This window comes from Trachypithecus francoisi, unplaced genomic scaffold, assembly GCF_009764315.1.
Source record: "Trachypithecus francoisi isolate TF-2019V2 unplaced genomic scaffold, Tfra_2.0 Lachesis_group0, whole genome shotgun sequence".
NCBI lineage: Eukaryota > Metazoa > Chordata > Mammalia > Primates > Cercopithecidae > Trachypithecus > Trachypithecus francoisi.
The window spans coordinates 48,295,766-48,321,580 of NW_022681453.1; the positions used below are offsets into that span (position 1 = coordinate 48,295,766).

At 43.0% G+C, this 25,815-nt stretch overlaps 1 protein-coding gene across 11 annotated transcripts in view; it reads left to right on the forward strand.

The window, feature by feature from the left end:
- ITPR1 (inositol 1,4,5-trisphosphate receptor type 1) overlaps positions 1-25,815 on the forward strand; it is a 356,972-nt gene that overhangs the window by 7,830 nt on the left and 323,327 nt on the right. For all 11 annotated transcript variants that reach the window (XM_033210504.1, XM_033210510.1, XM_033210513.1 and 8 more), the window contains exons 3-4: positions 15,299-15,406; positions 19,858-19,928. In XM_033210504.1, the coding sequence (XP_033066395.1) occupies positions 15,315-15,406; positions 19,858-19,928 (163 nt within the window). In that variant the 5' untranslated portion in view covers positions 15,299-15,314. The remainder of the gene's footprint in view (positions 1-15,298; positions 15,407-19,857; positions 19,929-25,815) is intronic.

Below are 25,815 nucleotides of genomic sequence, written 5' to 3' on the forward strand. Positions count from 1 at the left end.
GTATCGCATGGATACTTAAGAAGAACTATGTACGTCGCAACAAAATTCTTTGTCTCACATAGACAATGAACATTGGTTTGTAAGCTCAATATTTTCCTTACTCTGAGCTGCAGTCAAAAGTTTGAGAAACACTGTACTACATCTTTGCCACTCCAAATGTGGACCCCAGACTAGCGTTACTGACATTAACTGGGAACTTGCTAGCAATTGCAGGCTCTCAGACCCTACCCCACATTCAATGAATGAGAACCTACATTTTTGCAAGATCCTCAGGTGATTCACACACACGTGAAAATACGAGAAAATCTGCATTGGAGGATGCCTATCCCTGTGCTTTTTCAGTCCTTGTCATTTAGTGGTTCCTTTGCTTTTTCATGGCTAGCTCTCACTTGTTGAAGCTGAAGCTGACCTTTGTACTTTTCCCCTGCAGCCTTATTTTCAGTGAATTGGAAAGGTAGGCTAATCACCAACCTGAGGTGAGAGTAAGTAGCTCTCTCACGATTCCCTCTCCGACAAACATGGAAACTTTCATGCTTATGTTTGGGGAATGCTTTTATTGGCTCTTCAGATGCAGATAGAAAGAGACCAGAAGGTACATGTACCCCTACTTAGAGTTGTGCAGTCACTGCTGTTCACCTGCTGTCATGGGACACTGAGGAATTTATGTTTCATCATACTTTCTGACCTGTCCCATCAGCATAACTTCTGGACTGCTTGATATAATGCAGCTCATCAGAAGAAGGTGAACATAAGAAAAATATCACTAGCCTCCAAGTTTCTTGCTGTTCATTTTCATTTCAGAAGGAGCTTTATCTGGGAAATGATTTTCTTTTGCAAGAACAGCTTAAAAGCATCCCAGGCACATATTTCTGACCAGAAAAAGCTGATATGACACCCAGACGATGGACGTTCATTTGTTTGCCTTGTCGTGTGTGTGTATGTTCTGCCTTATGTGTCCCTCCCCACCCTCCTCTGTCCACCTCGCCAAATCCTTCTATTCCTTAGGGCCCAGCCCAAATGCTTCCTCCTCTGGGAAGCTTTTTCTGATACTTGAAAATCTGTCATTCGGAACTCCAGGGCCCTCAAACCTGTTTTCCTTATGGGCCTTTTGTTTTTTTAACTCATAAGAATACCTGGCACACAGGAAGTGCTTTCACAATTAAGTAATTTGCATATATGTTTTTTTCTCCCTTTGAAGGCTGCCTGGAAAAACTAATTTTTTGTATTCCTCTCCTTTTTTTTTTTTTTTTTTCTTTGAGAAGAAGTCTCGCTCTGTCACCAGGCTAGAGTGCAGTGGCATGATCTCGGCTCACTGCAACCTCCGCCTGCCGGGTTCAAGCGATTCTCCTGCCTCAGCCTCCTGAGTAGCTGGGACTACAGGCATGTGCCACCATGCCCAGCTAATTTTTGTATTTTTAGTAGAGATGGGATTTCACCATGTTGGCCAGGATGGTCTTGATCTCTTGACCTCGTGACCTGCCCACCTTGGCCTCCCAAAGTCCTGGGATTACAGGCGTGATCCACTGCGCCTGGCCCCTGTACTCCTCTCCTGATTAAATATTTCTTAAACTGACATCTTTCTTTGAAAAGCCTTACAGCCAGGCGTCATGGCTCACGCCTGTAATCCTAGCACTTTGGGATGCCAAGGTGGGTGAATGACCTCAGGTCAGGAGTTTGAGACCAGCCTGGCCAACATGGTGAAACTCCATCTCTACTAAAAATACAAAAAAAAAATTAGCTGGGCATGATGGCGGACACCTGTTGTCGCAGCTACTTGGGAGGCTGAGGCAGGAGAACTGCTTGAACTCAGGAGGTAGAGGTTGCAGTGAGCTGAGATGGCACCACTGCACTCCAGCCTGGGTGGCAGAGTGAGACTCCATCTCAATAAAAAAAAAGAAAAGCCCTTTATTGCAGAGGGTGATGTGAGGACTGTGAAGAGATATATTAAGCATTTCCTTTTGATAGCTTTTGAGGTGTTGTTTAGTACAACTCTAGAGGACTTATTCATCTTGGGAAACTGTTGAGTATTCATAAAAGGTAGTGGAAAAATCAGGTAGTGAAACCAAGCTGCTCTCAGGTCATAATGGTGTTGCCCTGGTGAGCCACAGGATAGGGACTCCGCAGTACCGAGTGTTGACTGCTTCTTGGGTAAGGGGCAAAACATGGAACATCTGTGCATCTGTTTCCTCTTCTGTAGAATAGGTGTAAAAATAAAAATACCTGCTTCGGGTCATTGCTGCCGAGTTGTCTAAAAACAAATGTTTGCAGAAGGCCTTACAGATAAAAAACAAAGCAAAACCTATCTATGTCCTAGAGCAGTGGTTCTCAATGGGGACAGGGAGGGTGATTTTGTCCTCCAGGGGACATTTGGTATCATCTGGAGACATTTTTGGTTGTTCTGCCTGGTAGGCAGGGGTGGGGTGCTACTGGCATTTTGTGAACAGAGGCCAGGGATGCTGCTCCACAGTGCACCGGACAGCCTCCCCCACCCCAACACACACACACACACACACGCACACACACACACAAAATGGAGAACTCTGCCCCAGAATGTCAGTAGTGAACAGGTTGAGAAACCCTGTCCTTGAGTGAATTTTTCAGGCTTGGTGAGACTTTTATCCCTCTCTGAGGATATTGACCCAACTTGATTTGCTGTTTTTTTGAGGTTTGGGCTGTGTGGGCAGAGGGGTGTCTTTTCAGGCTGGGACTGACTTCAACTTTTTAACAAAATAAGAACCCTTCCCCTCTTGCCCCCTCCCAAAAACCAAAAAAACCAAAAAAATACTGGCCTTGGTATCTGGAGCCCTGTGGTCTAGCTTTGGCCACTCGTCGGGTGTGTGACCTCCAAGAAATCACTGCGCCTCAGTTTTGTTTTTTCTACCCATAAAATAAGGAGTTTTAGCTAAATGCTCTCCACTCACCAAATCTGCAGCTCTCTGCCTTGGAAATGTTGAGCTTTTGGTTGGCTTCTCTTACTTTGGCCTTGAAGAGTAGAAGCCATGAGACCGAATGTCAGAGCAGGCATCTTTTTTGAGAAATAACTGTAGATACTATACCTGGTTGAGGAAAAGGTTATTTAGCAGACATGTCTGAAAAAGCGAGTAGGTTAATTTTTGTGTGTGTATGTGTGTGTGGCAGGGGGAATGGAGAATGAGCAACATTGTATTATACTAGAGAATCATTCCTCCAAATTTCAGATTTACAGCTGCTATTTCTGGGATGTCATGAAGGGCCTTGCTTAAAGTTGAAACTTCTGAGTTGGTGACTTCCTTTGGGACTGCCTGAAAACGAAAGCAGAATACGATTTTCTATGCTCCCAGAGAAGTGCTTTTTGCAAGAGAATAAATTATCTGATGATGGGGACACGCTGCATTTCTGAGGACGATCTGATTAGCAGCTAGTGGGACAAGAAGGCAAGGACGGGGAGCTGTGTGAAAATGTGTGGGGAGGAGGGTGGCATTGTGTCCAAGTCAAAAATGTGCTGTTCATCCTCATTTCACAATAAAGATGATATCGCCAAGCATCTTTGCTCAAAGGAAGTCCAAAATTAACCCTGAGAGTGCCCAGGAACAGAAGCAGAGACTGTTGTAAAGGGAGCCTTTTTCTCCCTCTTGAACAAGTTAACCGTAAATGTGTTAGGTTTTCTCTACCCCGTATTTATAGCTATATTACCATATATGTACCTGGGTGAGGACATCGCAGGGAGACTTGTGCTCACTCTGGAGGGAGTTTCCTTGGCCTCTTGCCAGGAGATTGATCAAATGCCAGCAGCTCTTCCTTTTCCTGGGCATACTCCTTTTTTTCCTGTGAAAGACCTCATGGTTTGCCGGGCTCAGCCCATGGTGAACCTGCCCTGCTGGGTACTGCTTGACCTAAAAAGTGAAACGGTGCCTTTTTGTCTTCATCCTTATCTATGGTTCTGAGAGGCCAACCGCCTTAAGGCCTTTTGACTCACCAGGTGCTTTGAGCAAAAGCCCTGTGTGTAAGCCCCTCTCTTTGCGCCTAACTTTAAAGGAAGCTTTTTTTTTTTTTTCTTTTTCTTTGAGAAGGAGTTTTCCTCTGTCGCCCAGGCTGGAGTATAGTGGCATGATCTCAGCCTACTGCAATCTCCACCTCCCAGGTTCAAGCAATTCTCCTGCCTTGGCCTCTCAAGTAGCTGGGACTACAGGCACAAGCCACCATGCCCGGCTAATTTTTGTATATTTAGTAAAGATGGGGTTTCGCTATATTGGCCAGGCTGGTCTCGAACTCCTGACCTCAAGTGATCCACCCACCTCAGCCTCCCAAAGTGTTGGGGTGACAGGTGTGAGTCACTGTGCCCGGCCTTGAGGAAGCTCTTTGATTTTTATTATTTTTAAAGCAAGCAGCAAGAAAACCAGCGCCAAAGGACTTTGGCAAGGGGCTTTTGTCTTTTAGGAGGTGGAGGTAGTGTGGATATGCCAAGAAAGAACGGGGAAGGCTGATGGATTTGTTGTTGGCTACATTTTTTAGCAGAAGAATGATTGTCCAAATGCAGGTGCTTTGGGGCCAGGTGGCAAAGCTTGGCGACTGGAGATAGACGCAAAGGGTGCTGTGTGAGTGAGATGCTGGTATTCACTCCTCACCTGGCTGTGCTTTGCTGGTTCTGGTTTTATTAGGAATAGTGGGGAAAACATTCTGTTGGAGTTGGCATTGACATGTCCAGGTCAGTGCATCTCATGTGTCCCTTTTGTATATTCACTTGTCATTTGAACTTTGCTGTTTTGGCAGAGCTGATCCTCTGCTGATTATAAGCCTAAGAAGTTTAGAGAGAGTAGTTTATGAGAATAGAAAATAGAACAGATTAGAAAGTAGAATTATGACAGCAAATAGGAATGCTTCCTGTGTCCCCGTTTCTATTTTCTTTTTCACAATTAGTTGTTAACATAACTATGAGATAAGCGCTCATTATCCCCATTCTGCAGATGAATAAATTGAGGGCCAGATAAGGGAAGTAACTTGATCGAGGTTACGAACTTCCCATTACATTTAGAATAGAAGGCCAACTTTTTACCCTGGCTTGTGAAGTCCTACTGGCTCTGTCTTATTTACCCTGCCTTTAACCTGTACTTTCTTCCTTTCCCCATTAATGCTGCAGACATTGGGCTGGCTTTCTGTTTCTGGAATTTGCTAAGCTCTTTTTGCTTTACAGCCTTTGTACTAGCTGTTTGCTCTACCTAAAATGCTCTTCCGCTTGATTTTTTTTTTTTTTTTTTTTTTGCATGACTGCCTCTGTCTTGACTTTCAGGTCTTCGCTTAAACGTCTCATCTCGTTTTTTCTGACCAGCCAAAATTGCATTGTCACTTAATCATATCACCCAGTTTTAATTGTTTGCGTGTGCTCGTCACTATCTGATTTGTCTTGCTTGTTTCATCTGTTTCCTGTCTGCCTGCCCTCACTAGAACATAGGTATCACGGGAGCAGGGACCTTGTGTGTCTTGCTTTGATCTGTATCCCCAGTACCTAGTGTAGTGGTGGCGTATAGTAGGTATCAATACATATGTTCTATAAGAAGGAAGATTTAAGTTTCAAATCGAGCAGTTCACTTTCTAGAGCCCTGGCTGTTCAGTTGTATATTTTACATTTTCGTCCTGTTAATATATAAAGTTTCCAAACTTATACAGTGAGAGTCCTAAGCATACAGTCGATGCCAGGGCAACTCTTAAAGAAAAGTTTATGGCAACAGTTTTCAAACTTCTGGCTCTCAGGAGCTCTTTACATGCCTAACAGGACCCTAAAGAACTTCTATTGATGTGAGTTACATCTGTCTGTATTTACCATGTTAGAAATTAACACTGAGAAAATGAACACTGAAAAAATATTTTTAAAAACCCATTACACATTAACCTATTGACATATTTTTAATGAGCAATAAGAATATTTTCCCAAACAAAAATTTTGTGAGAAGAGTAGCTTTTTTTTTTTTTTTTGCGAATCACTTTGAGATCTGGCTTCATAGAACATAGTTGGATTCACAGATCTTGTATCTGTTTCTGTCTTCAGTCTGTTGTTACATCATGTGCCTTGCAGCCTCTGGAAAACTTCACTGTACATGTGTGAGAGACTGAGTGAAAATGAAAATAATGCCTCGATGTTATTGTGAAAATAGTTTTGACCTTGAAGTTTCCCTGACCCTTGGGACACCATTGAGGGCCACCAGCTCCTAGAGTACATAGGTAATTTGAAATGTGGGGCATGGAACATTAGAGAGAGGGAGAAATTGAAGGCTTAAGTGACAGAGTGCAACTGACCATCTCTAAGTCTGGGTATTGTATCAGATCTTCCTGTTCAGAAATAAATGCACGGGGATACTTTTCAGTTGTTTTTGTAACAAAGCAAAATAGTTGTTTTGCTTCCTAGTTAAAGCTCCTTCTGAAATGCAAAGGAAAGCTGAGAATGTGGAAGCTAGTGGTACTTGTCTTATGTTCATCTTTTTCTTAGGAGCAAGATTATACCAAGCAGTCCAGAAGCTCTGCAGTGGGATGGGTCATTAAAAAATTATAAAGCATAGGTTCCTCTCTGTGTCTGAGAATAGCAGCTTCAAGTGTGACTTCCTTTATAACTGTTAGTCTCCGACCCTTAGTTGGTTCTTTTTGTAGCTTTTGGCCTCAGATGAAGTTGTGTCCTACAATAGAAATTAGATTGATGCCTATTGCTCTTAGGTTCTGTCATAACTGGTGTTTAAGGAACCAGGGTAGAAGCTTTTAATAATAGATGAGCTATATTCTGTGCTAGCCAGCTTCGCTGTTTAAGGAGGTTAAATGATTACAAATTCAGGTCTCTGGGGGAGTATTTTGCGTGTGTCTTGGGTCAGTGATATTTAAGATTTTCACTGTTAAGGTAATTGTGTGGTAAAATACAGAGGAGCTTGGTCATCAGGAAATTAAAGGTGCACTGTGGGGAGGAGGTGAGCGGGTGCAGGCATGGCAGGGGATCCAAAGTACCTGATTCTCATGCTTAGAAGGGTCTCATTTAAGGTCAGACTGTCAGCGGGACTGCCCTGCCTCCCTATTACTGAAAGTCAGACTGTTCCGCCCCAGTAGCCAGGCGACTTCATCTTAATTAAACATAGGAGGCTTGCCTTTGTGTCTTGGTAAAAACCGGCAGGTCTGTGGTTTTGGTGTCCCTTAACTAGTATAGAGTCAGTTTCTCATTTCCTCTCAAGCCTGTCCACCCTTGAGGATTAAGTGATCCCTTAGGTAACTTCTTGGTTAATGTAGCCTCAGTTTCGGGAGTTGTTAACTTTTAAATTCAGAATTCTGTGTAGGCGAAAATTGAGGTTTTTTTTTTTTTTTTTTTTTTTTAAATGAATGTAATGCAATTAGTTAAGTGTGTGCAGGAGAAATAATAGATGGAAAAATTTCAATAAATGAGTTTTCTGCCACAGTCAAATGAGTGAGTTTTCTATCACACTAAAAGCTTTTAGAAAAAAAAAAAAAAATTCCAAACCTATCTTGAGCTGCTGCTTAAAATTAAATGAACATATTTCTTTTTTAGTGAGGCTGTGCTTTGGCCTGTTTTAACACCAAAGTGGAAGAGGTTCTAAATATTGAATTACTATCCCTTTGAAGAGGTTTCTACCACCCCCACTGCCAGCAGGGGACCTAGATTGATGTTAGAAGGCGGGGGAGTTGAGTTGAGGTCTGGCCAGCTTGGGTATTGTGAGTTTGGGTACTGAAAAACAACAGTACTTTGGAGATGCTGTCCAAGTATCAGCCACCTCGTGGGCTTACAGAGGATTAAAACATTTCTGGGATCCTTGTTTCTCCAGATGTATTTCCTACAGTATTGACCAGATAAGCAACATTCATCAAGTAGAAGAATCATACGACAGAGGTGAATGAAGACTATGAAGGAACAAAAACGAATGTTTTCATTTCAGACTCATTCAGACATACAGAAAATGAGCATAAAGGGCCAAGTATTGTGTTGACCACTTTATGTGAATTATTTGGTTTACTCCTTACAATGACCCTGAGAAATATGAAAGGTTGCCCCGTTTTTTACAGATAAGAGAGCTGAGGTTCAGAGAAGTTATGGAAATTGCTTAAGGACACACAGCTGGTAATTTATGAGGTTAGAATTCAGACTCACATGTTCTGAGTCTGTTTCCAAGTGTACACTCTTGTCAGTACTCCAAGCCATTTTGGACATGTGGAGGGGATGGTCAATGGGGATAAAAGTTATAGTATCTTTCCAGGGATAAAAGTTAGATATTTTGTTTCTTGCTTCCAAATTTCTCATAGAAATCTATTGAAAAGGGCCAGGTAGGCTTCTGTTCTTCTTGATCCAACACTGTACATTTGCTTTAATTTGTTTTGGAAAACAGTCACCTAAAAAACAAACCAGGTGTGGTGGCTCATGCCTGTAATTTCAGCACTTTGAGAGGCGGAAGCAGGAGGATTACTTGAGGCCAGAGTTCAAGACCAACCTGGGCACCACAGTGAGACCTTGTCTCTACAAAAATAAGAAAGAAAAACTTAGTCAGACGTGGTGGTATGCACCAGTAGTCCTAGCTACTCAGGAGGCTGAGGTGGGAGGATCACCTGGGCCTGGGAGGTCAAGGCTACAGTGAGCTATGATTGCACCACTACATTCCAGCCTGGGTGACAGAGTGACACCATGACTCTAAAACAAAACCAGTATAAACTCTTCTAGGCAGCAGATAAGATGGCACTAAAATGACACTGAACCCATATTTGACTGCTTGCTGTATCCCAGGTACTACCAGGTACTAGGAGGCAACAGGGAAGAAGACAACTAAGGTTCTTGCCCTCATGAGTTTGCAGTCTAGTGGAGAAGACAAACAAGTGAATAAACAATGTTATGACAGTGGTAGTAGACCCAGGTTGCTATATAGAAGAGTATATTGGAAACATATAACCCAGATTTGGGAGATCAGAGAGGGTTTCCCAGAGGTGGAGACATCAAACTGGCACTGTGAAGGTGAGTGGCAGTTAGCCACAAGTGGTGGTGGCGGAGGGAGGGAGATACCTCAGGCTGCAGAGATAGCATGTGCAAAGGCCCGGGGAACAGAGCATGATAGGGGGCCTGGAGAAAAATCATTATGTCTGGAGTATGGAGAGCAGGGGGAAAGGTAGGCAGGGCTAGATCATGAAGAGCTCCAAAGAGATGTTGGAAGGTTTTAGGCGGGGAAATGATATGGTCTGATTTATGTTTCTAAAATATCATGCTGGATGTTGTATGCAGAATAGATTGAGGAAGAAAGACAGACTCAGAGAAATGAGTAGGAAGGCCTTGGGGAGTCCAGTTGAGAAATGATACTGGCTGAGACTCAGGTTAGCAGGGGCAGGGGGAGCTAGAAGATTCAAGAGAGACAGTAAAGCTTCAAGTCAGCACACATTGATGCTGGATTAGACTTTTTCATTCATTTATTCAACAGATATTTACTGAATACCTACTATGTGCTAGGCATTGGTGTTTGGAATACAGTTGTGTATAAAACACATCACACACAGACCTCTAGAATACAACTTGTGCCTTGTAGGGTGTCAGACAGGAATTGCACAAGTAAATGGGAACTTGTAACTGAGATGAAGCCTGGGAAGGAGAGATCCATGGTGCAGAGTTTATAAGAGTAGAATTTAACTTCATCTGAGGGGATGGGGAAGATTTTCTGGTTGAATTTAGAGCTGGAGGGTGACTTGGCTATAATTAGAGCAAGGGGTGGGGTAGGGATGAGAGTGTTGTGGGCTTGAGAAAACAACACAGGCAAAGGCCCTGTGGCAGGGAACATGAGACAGGGAAGACTGGAGGAGCCACCAGGCTTTGCTGGTGGTCACTGAGAAATGGCTATGAAGGAGGAACGATTGGGCAGGCAGGTAAATTGTTTTTGGTACATTGAGATGCTGTGAGCCACCAGGAGCAAAACTCTAGTAACTGTGGGTCATGAAAGACAGATTTGGGAATCCTCGTCATGTAACAGTGACTGGAGCCAGCAGAGTGGACGAGAAGACCAGGAAAGGTATAGAGAAGGCAGAGAGCAATACAGATTCTGAAGAGCAGCTCTGGCTTCTCTTCCCCAAAGAGATCTCTCTGCATTTGTGTTTTTCTTTATTTGCACCTTTCTTGGGAATAGAATCAAATCCTCCCTGCCCCCCCCCCCTTTTTTTATGCACAACTCTGGGAGCAGTTTCAATACAGGGCAAAGGGAAACTCAGCCAGAGGGTGGTGTGAGGCTCAACAAAGCTGCCACAGCCCCTCTGCAAGAGTATCTCCCAGAGGCAGTGATCTACCTTTCTTTGCCTTGGCCAAAGCCACCTTGGAAGAACCCTGGTTTAACAGGTGCTTCCACCCATCAGAATGGTGGCGGGTGGCGGTGGCGGTCTAATGGGAATAGCATATATTGATGGCACACCTACTTCATGCCCGATGCTTTGCTGAGTGTTTTGTAAACACCATCTTGCTGAACCTCATGTCAGCTTGCTGAGGTAGGTGCTCTTATTTTCCCCATTTTACAGCTGGGAAAAGCGAGGCTTAGGAAAGTTCTGGAACTTGCCTGAAGTTCAGTGAGTAAGTGGCAGAGCTGGGGTTTGAACCTGGGCACTTTGACTCTGGAGCCTCAGTTCCTGCCTGCTATGGGTTGAGAGGTGCTCTTCACGTCATGCTGCATCAGGAATTGCGGGGAGGATGGTGATGCTTTGTGAAAAGAAGCAAAGCCTTAAGGAGAAAAAATCTAGATAGCATTCACATATGCAGAGGTCTTAGATGCATCAGAGGACAGATGAATAGCAAAAGTTCTGGCAGGCAGCTGTCCTTTGTGGGGCTAAGGGAGGGGACAGGAGTAATTGTTTTATTGTTTTCACAGGCAGGGTCTTGTTCTGTTGCCCAGGCTGGAGTGCAGTGGTACGATCACAGCTCACTGCAGCCTGGAGCTCCTGGGCCCGAGTGATCCTCCCAAGTAGTTGGGATTACAGATGTGTGCCACCATGCCCTGCTAATGTATTTTTATTTTTATTTTTTGTAGAGATGGGGTCTGGCTGGTCTCAAACTCCTTGCTTCAAGCCATCCTCCTGCCTTGGCTGTTTAAAATGTGATGACAGGCATGAGCCACTGTGCCTAGTTTAGGAGTAATCGTTTGAACAAGGCTGTTTGAACACAGAGTAGGCTCGATTGCCCAGTGAGACCATCCGTAGGCAGCATGATGGAGAGATTCCATTATTGGGCAGGAGGTGGAATTACATGCTTTACAGGGTTCCTTCCAACTTTTATTCCATGATTCTGTGTTTTTTGAAAGGCTAGAATGCTCTGTGGCTGGGGGTTGAGTGTAATTCGCTATTGTTCACCTTTTTTTCATCAGGAGAATTAGGAAGGATAAATTATCTTCCCTGAAGTAAAATCTGTCATCATGGTTCATATAGGAGTTCATTTGTTATGATACACATATGGCTTTTTAAACAGGGGATCCTTTACTGAGTTTAAATTTTGATGCCCTGGAATCTTTCAGAATTCCACTTTGTCTTTCATGGAAGAAAAATAAAAATAACGAGCATAGAGCAATTTCAAGTATGTCAGCCACTGTACCAGGTGCTTGTCAAGCATTATTTCATCCATTCCTCACCACAGCCTCTTGAAGTGAGTATTATGCCCATTTAACAGAGGAGGAAATGAAGGCAGAGAGGTGGCTATGGGCTCCTAATAATAAGCTAAATAATAATAGTAATAATAAGAAGAAGAACTGAGGGACAGAGAGCCAGGGTGGAGCGCAGGAGCTGAGTGCCTAAGCCTGCCCTTGTGTATGTCAGGCATGGCTTGTCAGCAGAGTCCCGGGTGTCCATAAGCGTTTGAAGTTCCACAGCTCCTGGCAGGTTGGCGCCAGCTCTGTTTTCTCTGAGGTGGTCCTTGTCATGGTGTGAGTGACACAGGAGCCCTGAGTGCAGCTGCTAGACGTTCACAGGCACAAATGGTCCATGATCAGATAAAAAGGCGGGCTCTCCCACCCAGCTCTGAACAACAGGAAGTCTTCCAGAAGATTGCTCCTAGGCCCATCGCTTCTGGGGCTGACTTTCCACCTGCACCCCTCCAGGCCACAGAGGCCTATTCTGTTGACTTTCCCAACCTTTGTTTTTCCTTCCAGGACATCGCTGATAATTGCACTAAAACCTATCCTCCTCCCCTCATCTCCTTCCTCCACTTCACTAAGGGGAGGCCAGAGGAGATCTCCAGAGGTTTCTAGCTAGACCAGCAAGCTTTCTGCCCAGTCCTTTGTGAGGGGAATTATCACATGAGACCCCTGGGGAAGGATCTGTCCTCCCCCACTTTTTGGTTGTTTTTAATTAGTACCCCTGGCGGATTGCCCAGAGGATCATTAGCTGTGGTGGGTGGACTGGCCTGTGATTTCAGGGGGAGATGTAAAATGTAGCTAAAGGTTACTTGTTCAGTTATCTTGGCCACTTAATAAGTATCTTGGTTAGAAGATACTTATTTTTTTTTCTGACTTCTGAAAGTGTTAACAGAGCCATGGTAGAAAAATTAGAAAACAGAATTGTGCATAAGAAGAAACTTGGTTCTCTGTAATCATCTGGAGTATAAGAACATTTGACATTTTAACCTGTGTTCCCAGGATCACTGTTGATAAACAACCTCCACTGAAGAGTCAGATAGACCTAGGTCGCGTGCGGTGGCTCATGGCTGTCATCGCAGCACTTTGGGAGGCTGAGGTGGGCAGATCACTTGAAGCCAGGAGTTCAAGACCAACCTGGCCAACATGGCAAAACCCCATCACTACAAAAAATACAAAAATTTAGCCAGGCTTCGTGGTGAGTGCCTGTAATCCCAGCTACTCAGGAGGCTGAGGCAGGAGAATCGCTTGAACCTGGGAGGTAGAGGTTGCAGTGAGCTGAGATCGCACCACTGCACTCCAGCCTGGGAAACACAACAAGACTCCATCTAAAAAGAAAATGTCAGATAGACCTGGGTTATAACAACCCTGGTCCTCCTGCTTGCTAATTATATGTGACGTGGGCATCTTACCTCTCTATATTACACCTCAGTGTCTTCAACAACAAAATGGCAATAATGGTAGGTGCCTACCTCCTGCTGTGGTCATGAGGATTCACTAAGAGAACATTTGTAAAACACTCAGCACTATGGTGGGCATGAGAAATCCTTGATAAATGCCAGCTATTATTATCAGAAAGGAAAATAATGCAGAACTGTGCTGTAGGAATGCAATGTCCAGACATCTATTGCAATGATCAGCTGCAAGCAACATGGGAGACATCATGCTTTGTCACTCGAGGACACTGAATTGTCTGCTTCTTCCCATTAAGGGCCTGGAATCTTTCGGCAGGGTATCCAGGTGGTGATGATAGTTCACAAGACAGCAGGCATTTTCTGGCCTAGTCTCTACTGGGGCTGAATGCTTATCTGAAGGGTGATTGTGAAAGGAGAGCCTTAGTCACACTGGACACGGCCCTAGCCCTCTTGCCGGAGCACATACCTGTTCTCCTGCATTTGGAAATTCCCTGGTGTTCTTTCGGGAGGCCGGGGTGTACAGACACAAATTTGGTCTGGCTCAAAATTCAAACAAATTATCTTCTAATAATTGGTCTTAGAAGTATGCTGACTTCCTGACCTTTTAAGATAAAGTTTTACAATATAAGCACAGAGGGGAATATTAATCTCCCTTGATGTTTTCCATTTGTGCCACCTTTCTGGATGCTGTTTAAAACATTGGTTTGCCTTTAGGTATAAAATATGTAGTTATGAAGAATTAAACAGTGACTGACATGATTCCAGAGAGTGGTACTTGGCAAACTGTCCTTCTGCACATTATTTGTGTGTCTTCCCTCAAGGTCTAGAGATACTGGCTCTTTCGTTTGAGAGTTTATTCTGTGTTCTCAGTTGCTGTCTCCCTCTGTAAATAAGTTCATGTTTAATGAAATGCTCTTTATCTCCCCTGCAATGTCTGGGTTGTTGGAGGGGAGGGAAGGGGATGACAAATTAGCTTTTCCCTGCAGCTTCTCACAAGCAGGTTCTTTTACATGAGTTTGCTTTCAATAGCTGACATTGCTGCTAAGGTAGGAGGTTGCTTCCTGAAGTGTCATGCTGATCATTGCTGCATAATTCTTCCTGAAAGAAAACTTGGCACCCAGAAAGCAATTGAAGGAGACATAATACTGTTCCACACCATTACAACTCTTGTGACTGTGTGGGGTAAATGGCTTCTGGAAGGGGAAGTTGAGTAAATTGATGGGTAAAGGGGTCTGGGTTTGGAGGAGGGGTTTTGGGAAAACCTGGGTTGCCCTGGGCATCTCCACACCAGGTGCCTGAGGAAACACGGGGTGATTAGCTGCAGTCCACACCAGCACCCAGTCTTCCCACATAACTGAGTTTATTTTTTAAATGTCAATTTAGCTTTTTACAATTGGTTCCCACTCCTCAATATTTATGGCCCTGATGAAAGCTGTTTCTAGGAGTCACATCAATATTTTTGTTGATATTTATATGTGTTTGTGTGTTTAATGGTTTCTGGGCTATGTAGAGATTTCCTGAGACTTAAGAGCTTTTTGTAAGACTGCCTCTAAATAGCTGTGTGTTCCTGGGCAGGGAACCTTATTATTTTTACCCAAATACTGAAGGATCTGGGCCAGGTTCTGTCTAAAGGGTTTTCGTCCTCTGGAAGTGTTTCTTGGTGAAGGATGAGAAGGAAAGACATTTAAGTAGCATTTGGGTGAAGTGCATACAGTTGTGGAATTCTTAAAAGGCCTAAAAGGCTGCTGGAAATTTGTGGTATTTATTACCAGGTTTCGTTTTATTAATGTCATTTTGTTGCTTTGGTACCTTAGCCCAGGCACTGTGGCCTAGCCAGAAGCAAGTTTTTATACCAGGTGTTTCCTTCTGACTTAACATTCCCTGAGGCAAATTGAATATGTTAATGTTTCATAAGTCAGACTTTCCAAGTAACTCCCTAATCACTGCAAGGTTCTTGGCTGAGTTCCCTGCAGGCTTTCTACTCACTGCAGTTTTTATTATCAAGGGTCCTCAACTTGTAGAATCTGATTCAGGCATGGTTTTGTTAGAAACAAATGTTACTGTGGTTGGAATATCCTGAAATTAAATAATATACGGGGAAAAAATGCCGTTGCATATGTCCTTACTTGGCTCATTGAATTGCCTGCCTGTCAAACTCTTATTTAAATTTGGCTTTTAAGTAAGGCGCTTTGGAAAATTGAGCTAAGCCAACTCTTAGTGACTTTTTTCCCCCTCTGAGCATTTCTTTTCTTCTAACAATGTTGCATATTTTACTTTGTCTAGGATTTTCAAGAAAGACATGTCTGACAAAATGTCTAGCTTCCTGCATATTGGAGACATTTGTTCTCTGTACGCGGAGGGATCGACAAATGGATTTATTAGCACCTTGGGGTAAGAGCATGCAATTTCTTGTGTGGCAGGATTTGTTTAAGACATCATAACATCAGCTTAAAACTGATTTTTCTAACATACGAACGTTACCATTTTACCTGGCTTTCTAAGTGCGGTTGAAATCACAAACACCAAATCCTGTATTAGCCAAGTTTAACCTCTTATACAAAAACACAATTTTCTGTATATTTCTGAAAGAGTACAACCTCATTATTTAGGACACTATTCTGAGTTTATTAACATTTGCTCTTCCTTTCTATATAAAAGGGAGTGCCTTTATTCCACTATGGAGTACAGTTTAAATGAAATAAAGTGTAAGGATGAATATTTACAGAGCCCAAGGAAGTGCTTTTTAGTTTTGTAAAGGCTCTTCTTTTTCAAATAGTGACTCCTTTATAATATAAGCAAAGACCAAACCTCCAGGGCTGCCTATCTTTTTTCTTTGAAGCAGACATTTCCTACTTTACGTTGCTGTATGCATTTGAAAATTATAAATTGCATAAAGTTCTATAAATCAGATTTTTGCTCTTTTGTGCTTTTTTCCCAATCTTTATACAACTTTTAAGGGTATAAATATATTTCATAATGTACTCATTTGATTATCTTCTCCCTTCTCCTCCTACGCCTATTGTCTAGAAGAGGAAATGAGAGGTGAAATAGTCCCAAAGGCAGACAGAAGCAGAATGGAGAATCAAGATGGTTAACTCCAAAATAGTTACGAATGGTCTATATTGTCTTTGTGTAGAAAGGAGTAGTGAGGCCCCCGGGTGGCATTGTTGTATTTGGCAAGAGCTGGTCTCAAATAAATTGGGGGAAGGAAGACCAGCAGCTTCTCCAAGAACCTCATTTTTACAGTAGCCAGACCTTCCTTTTAATTACAGCTATTATTTAAAGCATGCTTGTTTTCTGGTATTTGTGCAGAATGAGTATTCCTAGGCTGTCATGCAGGTTACTCCACACTCAGGGAGCAAATTATTATAGATACAGAATTATAGCTCAATTAGACTTGTGCTCCCACTGTAGAGAGATTTTGTTTCAAATGTCATCTAGTGAAAAGAAGTCATCCATGACTGCCTGATCACCAGATCCAGTGACTTTCTATATTTGACCTCTCTCCATTATGGACCTACCCTTAACAATTTATCTTCTGTGGCTTTTGGCAAAGAGGCCTCCTTCTGCCCTGCCCCTGACTGTCCCTCCTTTCTTCATGGTTGGCTCCTTCCTCTTTTCATCGTCTGTGGTTGACTCTTTTACCCTCTTCTTTTTTTCAGCAATGACAGCAACAGTAATAAATGAAAAGCACTAAATGAGCCCAGTGGGTATTTGCTGTGTGCTAAGCATTATGCTAAATACTGTGCCTACATCTTTCTTAATTCTCACACAACTGTCTATGGTGAACACTCTCATCATTACCATTTGTGGAGGCAAAAGTTTTGAGCTTCAGAGAGGCAAAGTCACTTGCCCAAGATTTCACAGCTCAGAAAATTCCAGACTGCAAGGCTAGGGCTGCCAACAGTTGCTCTCTGCAGGCCAGCTTCTCTCTTTCCGGCTTCCTTGTCTGCCCACAGCTCTCCCTCCTCCTTGACTGTGCACAGCCTCTATCTGGATGCCGGGTTAAACCTCAACCCACTCTATGCCCATGTTTTCCCTGGGGGTCTTGATCTCCCAGTCACCCAGGTACCTCCTGAGCCCCTGAGATCTTAGTACCTTCTTTCTCTTCCAGGGCATCCCTTCTTGAAAGTCATATAAATTGCTTTTTAAGTGTTTTCCTCAAACATTGCAAACAAATTAATGATGAGTCCCTCCTGCCCTTTTAAAGTGAGGAGGGCTTCTTTTTGAACTTTGGGCTGCTAATACTTTATTGAGATGAATACTTTATTTTCTCAGTTGCTTGCACATATTTGAGGATAGCAGTGTAAAAATGGGATTGGAAAGAAAGTTTGACAACCCTTCCTGTTTTTAATATTTTTAGCATTTATGGAGGACCTGTTGTGGACTACAATGAGTGACTGCCAGTCGTTATGGGACTCACTGTGTAGCACTCCAGCCCCATCCCATTTATATAGATGATGATTACCTCCAAATGACTTCATCTACTGATTGAACTTTAGAACTCCAATAGGATCTTGGAGGGCAAGTGTGTATGTGTGCACACTACTCAGTGGCATGCTTCTGAATTGCCTTTTTAGCTTGTTAAAAATAAAGGTTCAGTTTGGTGCAATAGATAACACCTGTAATCCCAGCTTCTTGGGAGGCTGAGATGGGAGGATCGTTTGAGGCCAGGAGTTCAAGACCAGCTTTTAAGACCAGCCTGGGCATCATAGCAAGAACCCTGTCTCTTTAAAAAAACAAGGTGGGGGGATTCTTGGGCCTCATCCTATAGCACAGCTTTAGTAAGCTGGGTTGACAGAGTCCTGGTGTCAGTATATTTGGAAACAGTAAGTCTGATGAACATCCCCCTCATTAAGAATCCCTGAGACCAACTTTCATTTTACAGATGAAAAAACTGAGTTCAGTAGGGGTAAAATGCCATAGTCATGATCATGCCGCTAGTAGGTGGCAGAGTGCCATCTACAATTCATTTGTCTTCTGAGCTCGACTGGGGCTCCTCTTACCACTTCCTCCCCATTTGAGAACTTGATGATTTATTTATTTATTTTTTTCTTGAGATGGAGTCTTGCTCTGTCACCAGGCTGGAGTGCAGTGGTGTGATCTCGGCTCACTGCACCCCCTGCCTCCTGGGTTCAAGCGAGTCTCCTGCCTCAGCCTCCCATGGAGCTGGAGCTACAGGTGCACACCACCATGCCCAGCTAATTTTTGAATTTCTAGTAGAGACAGGGTTTTGCCATGTTGGCCAGATGGTCTTGATCTCTTGACCTCATGATCCGCCCGTCTCAGCCTCCCAAAGTGCTGGGATTACAGGCTTGAGCCACCACACCTGGCCATGAGAACTTCATGATTTTTTAACCTAGCCCTACGTTGGATTCTGAGCCCACGTTGTCAAGCATTATGTTAGCTCTGGGGGCATTACTGTACTTACACTTACAGGAGCTCAGGGTGGGGGTTTTATATATGTATATTCTGCTCTTGATTTCTACATGAGAACTCAGGCCATTGGCTACACTGTGCCTCTTGTTGATACAGTGAGGTCTTGTGTCGTGAAGCTGAAGGAGGCAAACTGCTGGTGGGGTACCATGGACACTTTGATTTACCTACCAAATAAATACTGAGCTGCCAGCCTTGGGCATCTTGTGGCCTTCATGGAGCTGGTAGCCTGGTGTACCTTTGGAGTCTCCGTCAGTGAGGCTGGGAGGACAGAGAAGGAGAGGCAGAGAGTGTCTGGAGCAGGAAAGGCTTGGGGGGCTTTGTGGAGAAGGTGGGGCTCTTAATCTGAGTCCTGAAAGACAGGCAGGACTTTAGGAGATAAAAGGGAATGTTGGAGAATAGAACAGTAAGGGTAAAGGCTGAATATTTAATGGTACCTTGCATTTGGGATAAGAGGAGACAGCACAGATGAATGGAGGAACCCTGGAAAACCATAGCATGTTAGCTGGGAACAAGTGCAAGTTCTGTGGTCACTTGGAAGATTAGCCAGTTCTATCAGTACCAGTTTTAGGAGCTTGGACAAGTTGTGTAACTTCTCAGAGTCTCAGTTCCCTCATCTGTTCAAAAATATATTTTTAAGTGGTTCTTCTAAAAGAATTGTGCAAGTTAGACTTAGCAGTCAGGACTTTAAATACTGAGTCTTTATGTAATGTGGGCTTATTTATTTGTAATTTTTTTGTACTTTCCCCACTAGTTGCTTTTGATGCTCCAGAGTCCTTTCATGTCTTCATGAATGTGCACTCATGGTTCTCTCCACCTGGAAACGCTCCCCTCTAGCCTCCCACATCTATTTCGACTCTTCCAGTAGTTCCATTAGAACTTCCTCTGTCTGCAGCTTCTCAGATGACCTCAGGCACAGTTCGCTTCTGGCTGTTATTTTTTTTCTTCCTTCTCTTACAGCCCTTAGATTGTATTCTCCTTATCAGTTTGTTCTTAAGGCTCCTGCACTAGCCTTGAGCTCCCAAAGGGCAAGCGCCTGGCTCATCTTTACCAGGCACAGAGTCAGCTCCTCAGCTACCCTTAGTTGAATGCAACGGCCCCTTGCTTTGTCTCGCGACTTCAGCCACCTTACATGCTATACTCAAGTCTCCCATGGATGTGGTTATGGGAAAGGAGCCACAGAAAACAGTAGCTTAATGTGTCCTTCACAGAACAGAACCCTGGGCTTTTGGATTAGATTAGATCCATGCATAGGAAGCCTCTAGTGTAAAGAGTTCCTGGCAGGAGACTATGGCAGTCTAAATGTTGCACAGGAGAAGCCCTAAGATATCTGATTTTTGCATGGTGCTAAGAGTTTCATTTTCATACACTTAACTTGACAGAGCATTTATCTGTCTTCTTTACAGCCTGGTTGATGATCGTTGTGTTGTACAGCCAGAAACCGGCGACCTTAACAATCCACCTAAGAAATTCAGAGGTAAGGTGGTAGCTTTCCTGGAGTGGTCACCTTGACTCACTTGAAAATTCATGAAGTGTGTTGGGGTGTGTGTGTGTGTGTGTATGTTTATAAGCAAGATAGGCTTATTTACTTACGTTTTTTTTTCAGAGTATGATTTCAGTTCTAAGCTTTACAACTTCTTGAAAAATGCATACATAAATTTACTATCAAGATTGTGATGTCTTTTACTGGGTCCTTAATTTGTCTATTGAATATGTGTTGACAAGTGCTAATTCAGTTTAAAGTCTTACATTTGTACAGATATTTCTTCAAACAAATAGGATTTGTGGATCTAGTCCCAGGGAATAGTCATTATTTTAGCGGATCTCCCTGTCCCTTTGGGGATGCTGATATTCTTAGATACCTTCTTTAAGAGGTGTCTAATGATACCTCACTGAACGTCTCACTGGAATGAAACGTTCTTAATTATTATGCTTGTTTTTTGAGTTAGAAGACGTAGGCAGGCTGGGTGCAGTGGCTCACACCTGTAATCCCAGCACTTTGGGAGACTGGGGTGGGCAGATTGCTTGAGACTGGGAATTCGAGACCAGCCTGGGCAACATGGTGAAACCCTGTCTCTACTAAAAATACAGAAATTAGCTGGGTGTGGTAGCATGTACCTGTAGTTCCAGCTACTCAAGGGGCTGAGGTTGGGAGGATCACCTGAGCCTGGGAGTTCCAGGCTGCGGTGAACCGAGATCTCACCACTGTAGTCCAGCCTGGGCGACAGAGTGAGACCCTGTCTCAAACACAAAAACAAAAGGCATAGGCAGGGCAGCATTTCTACCCAAATTAGTTTTTTCTTTAGGCCTCCTGAATTTGGTATCTTTCTCCAAAGGTAACTGAGTTTACTGTAGGAGGTCTTTGAAGTACACTTGGTGTGTTAGATGATAAACATTTGTTTTTCTTTTCTGTTCTTGTGGTTGGTGGTCCTCAGCTCTAGCCACATACCAGGATTATCTGAGGGAGCTTTTAAATTAAATAGATGCTTGGGGCTCCACTGTAGAGCTTAGGACTTAGGGATCCACTGGAGAGCCCTAAGCATCTATTTGATAATTAATTTATTTATCAGTTAAGCTGAACTCTGGAATTAGGGCTGATTCTTTACAGCCAGGGTAGAAAACCACTGGGTTAGGTATTTGACTGATGGCCTCAGTCCCAAAGGGCTCAAATCTTGCCATTTGCAGATTATATAATTCGAGTTCTAAGTTCTTATTGTTTCGTGGTTTAGAAACTGTTTGACTTTTTTGGATTAAAGCTAAATAAATTAGAATAAAATAGAACGCAGACGTTCAGATGGAGAAAACCCATTTGGAAGACATTTGGTGTTGAGTTGCATCCAGATGGTGTGAGGCTATCAGGAGAATGTTTTCACCTGAGGATGGGTGGGGGTTGGGGGAGGCTGTTTAAAAAAACAGAGAGAAAATGAGTTGTTGATAAAAGGTGTAAGAGGAACCCAAGGCGGCTATTGCCTCCACTGCCTTTTTCTTCTCAGTGCTTCTTTCATGTTTCCTTCCAAGACAAGACAAAATCTTGAGCGCTGCAGAAATGAAAGATTTCGTCCAATGATCATAATTCAGTCACTCATAGAATTACTTCCCCACCGTGAATATTAAAAGGGACAAGATCAATTGACTGTGCCAGGCCCTGTGCTAAGCACTCTGCCTGCATCAGCTCAGGGAGCCATCCCTCCTTCGTAGGAAGAGATTGATACACTCGGAACTTAAGAACCTTGTCTGAGGTCACATGGCTGGTGACAGACGGAGTGGGAGCCATGGTTCTCAACTTTAGCTGCACAGGGAAATCACCTGGAGAACTCTCAGAAACACTGATATCTGAATCCAGATCAGGGATTTTGAGTTAACTGGACATTGGGATTTTTGAAAGCTTCTCAGGTATTTCTCTTGTGCCACCAAGATGAAGAACCATGGCTAATGAAATCTAGGCTAATAAAACCTGGACTTAGTTATTCAAGGAAGAGCTGGTCTAGATTTGGCTTTTGCAGCTGAAACCAAGGGGAGGGGTATGCATCAGGAAGGCATTGCTTGGGTCCGGTGTGACCGCTTATCTTGTTCTATACACAGGCCTGGGGAGGTGGGAGATGAACCTGGGAGAGATTCTAATGTACTATATGAAGTTAACTAATGGCTATTTGTTTTTTACAAATATATGCACATAATTTAAAATTTTATTTTTTAAATCAACATATATTTATGGTGTACAACATGATGTTTTAAAATATGTATATATAGTGGAATGGTGAAATTGAGTTAATTCACATATACATTACCTCACATGCTTATTATTATTTTTGGTGAGAACATTTAAAAACTACGTGAGTTTCAAGTATACTGTATATTGTTATTTGCTGTAGTCACTATGTTGTACAATAGATCTCTGGAACTTATTCCTCCTAACTGAAATTTGTATCCCTTGGCCAACATCTCAATCCTCCACCCCAGTCCCTGGTGACCACCATTCTACTCTCTGTTTCTAGGAGTTCAATCTTTGTAGATTCCACATACAAGCAAGATAATGTGGTATTTGTCTTTCTGTGCCTGGCTTATTTCACTTAGTGTAATGTCCTCCAGGTTCATCCATGTTGTCACAAATGAACCAGGGGCTGTTTGAATACAGGGTTAGAATGTTAAAAATAAATAGGAATAGCAAGGGAAGTCGGAGGAGATATGTTTTTCTGGCATGACTGTAAGGGTGCCTGGTGCTTGGATGTGTATGTGGTGGCTGATTTGAAGCGACTGTTTTGAGGTAACAGTAATAGTCTGACAGAAGCTATTTGGAAGGAAGCAAACTCCTTTTATAGCCTGGCCTGGTTCTACAGGTGGTCACATGACAGTGACTTGATTTGTTGACTGCCTTTCTCCCTAAATTAAAAATAAAGGTTTCTGGGTTGTGAGCTGCTTTGTCCTTGTGGGAAAATCTGGTTCAAAACAAGCTCCGCTGCAGGCTTTGGGAATGTAGGTCAGGACTTCCTTAATTCCACGTGCTAAACCAGAGGCCCCCTGCACCCAGGTGAGGGGCCCAGGCAGCTCTGCCTTTGCAGGCTGCCTCAGTGCTGGAACGATCTGCTCCTCCACCGTGGAACTTGGGCAGTGAGTTTTAAAAAAATTTTCCAATGCATTCCTTCAACTGCGGTGCAGCATTCTTTGACATTTTTTTTTCTAAAATGAAGAAAAAGATCTCTCTTTTGGAAGCAATTGCTGCCTTTCCAAATATAAGTGTGTTTTGGAGCTGAAGTCATTTTGATGTTTAGAAATTGTGCATAGGGCAGTTGGGCAATTTGGAGGCATTTCTAGTCCATTTCCTCACGGACCCGTTGCGCTCGAGAGTTTAACAAACACATATGGAAAAGCGAGATGCTGGCAAGCAGCCGAATGGGATGATGGAGTCTTTATCTGAGCAATCAGCAGAGCTGCATGTAGTCATTTGGGTTTGCTCTTGCTTCCATTGTTTCCTTGCCAAGTTATTTCCTATATTGAGAACCATCATAACCTGTTCTTAAGTAAATGGAAATCCAAGGCCTGTTTATGCAGTATTCCCCATGGCTTCTGACTTTGTGTCTTTAATTTTGTGAGCTCCTAAGATCTGCAGCCCTAATGGTTAATAAAAGAGGCTGTTGGATCAGGCTTCCTGGTTCGTATCCAAGTTCCATGAATTCTTTGCTGTGTGACCCTGAACAGATTACTTCACCTTTGCGAACCTTGGTTTTCTTACCTGTAAAATGGGAGAGGATAATAGGCTCTATCTCATAAGGTCATTGAGAAGATTAATTGTGTGTTAAGAATTTAGTACTGGGGGAGCCTGACCCTTAGTTAAGAGTTTGGTAAGACTTACTCTTTTCTTTGTGTTCCCTGTACTTAGTACAGAGCCTGGTACTTGTAAATCTCATATTTAATTATATGAGAATAATTATATATTGCTATTCTTTTTGTCTTCAAATTGTTTGTGGGTGGGGACATGCACATGAACCCTGGGCTTGGATTTGAACCCCATTGCCCCTGTGTATAAGCTAAGTAACCTTGATAGTTTACATAATATTTCTCAGCTTGTTTCCTCACCTGTGAAATAGGGTCAAACAATTCCATCCTTATAAAAATAATATGCATAAAGAGCCGAATAGAGTGCTTAGTACACAGTAGTTGTTCAATGAGTGGTTGCTGTTAATTTTCACAGTAGATGTGGAAGAGTTCAACATTGAACACACTTGCTTTTTTTTCTCTGATGGTTGAAAGTACATTTCCAAAGTGAATTGCTTTTTTGTGTGTGATTTCCTTGAATATATCTCTTCCCTCTAACTTTCTCTGTAGAAAGAAAAGGTTGGCTGCACGTGTGTTTCACATAAGCCACATCTTTTTCATCTGAATGAATTTTGAACAATATCATTGTCCTCATAAGTGATGAGAAGAGCTGAGACTTAGAATAATGCAGCAACTTTAGTTCTTTTATTAATGTGGTACCATTTTAAAGCCCCATTGTCCATGGAACGTAAGGCAGAACCTCTTCTACTCCCTGATTTGTGTTGTCTTTGCCCATAACCTTCAAAGAACAGAGAAGGCGAACATCAGATTGAAACAGGGAATAGAAACTTGGTTAGTGAATTCCTTTCTCTGTATTATCTTTTCCTCTTCCCACTTTTACCAGTCCCTCCCCCTGCTCCCTGGTGCTAAATGTAAAGGCATCTTCTACAAAGAAAAGGTGGAAACTAACAGCCAGTCTTCATTTTGCTCACAGAATCTCTGCTCTTTTTAAATATAAATCACCTCCAGGGTTGTTGGGGACTGGACCTTTGGGCAATTAGATAGGCTTTAGTGTTGCTCATGCCATTATTGCATAAGATTGGGGCAGTAGTCAGGCTCTTGCTTTCAAAACCTGATCTTTGTTCATATCAAGAGGCCAGTCATGACTCCAAATTCTTGACGTTGGACAGATGTTACCGTATCAATAATATCAAAGTGTGTGGCTTTTAACCTTACAGGGAGCCCCTTAGTTTCAGAATAAAAGCTGCTCGAAGGGGAATTTACGGTTCAAAATGAGAAGTTGGGGCAGGAAAAAATGATATATAATATATATAAACAGTTGTAGTGAAGACAACAAATTACATCAATATGTAGTGAAAATCTTTAAGGAACTTGTTTAATGTAATTTGTTGTCTTCACTGCAACTGTTTATATATAAATAGAAGCAAAGCAGGTGAAATTTCTTCCTACCTACTGGGGAAAAGTAGATGAGGATGCTTCTCATGTCCTAATCTTTCGCTGTGCAGCGCCCCCTGAGACCAGAGCACATCTATTTGGTACCTGATGCCATTTGAGATGACAAGAGTTACGAGCTGGCCCAGTGCCATGTGACTTATGAGTGTCGTAGCCAGAGCCCTCTTTCAAAGGCTGGGCCCAGTGCTTTTCTTCCTTTGTAGTTTTATAGAGACAAGGTCTCACTCTGTTGTCCAGGCTGGAGTGCAATTGTGTGGTCATGGCTCACTCATTTTGACCTCCTGGGTTCAAACAATCCTCCTTCCTCAGTCTCCCGAGTAGCTGGGATTACAGACATACCCTTCATGCCTGACTTCTTTTCAAATGTTTGTAGAGATGGGGGTCTTGCTATGGTGCAAGTCTTGCAGGCTGGTCTTGAACTCATGGCCCAAGCCATCCACCACCTTGGCCTCTCAAATTGCTGGGATTACATAGTATTTCTCAGCTTGTTTCCTCACCTGTGAAATAGGGTCAAACAATTCCATCCTTATAAAAATAATATGCATAAACAGCTGAATAGAGTGCTTAGTACACAGTAGTTGTGTACTAAGTAGTTGTGTTCTGGTGTGAGCCACTGTATCCTGCCACACTTAATACAC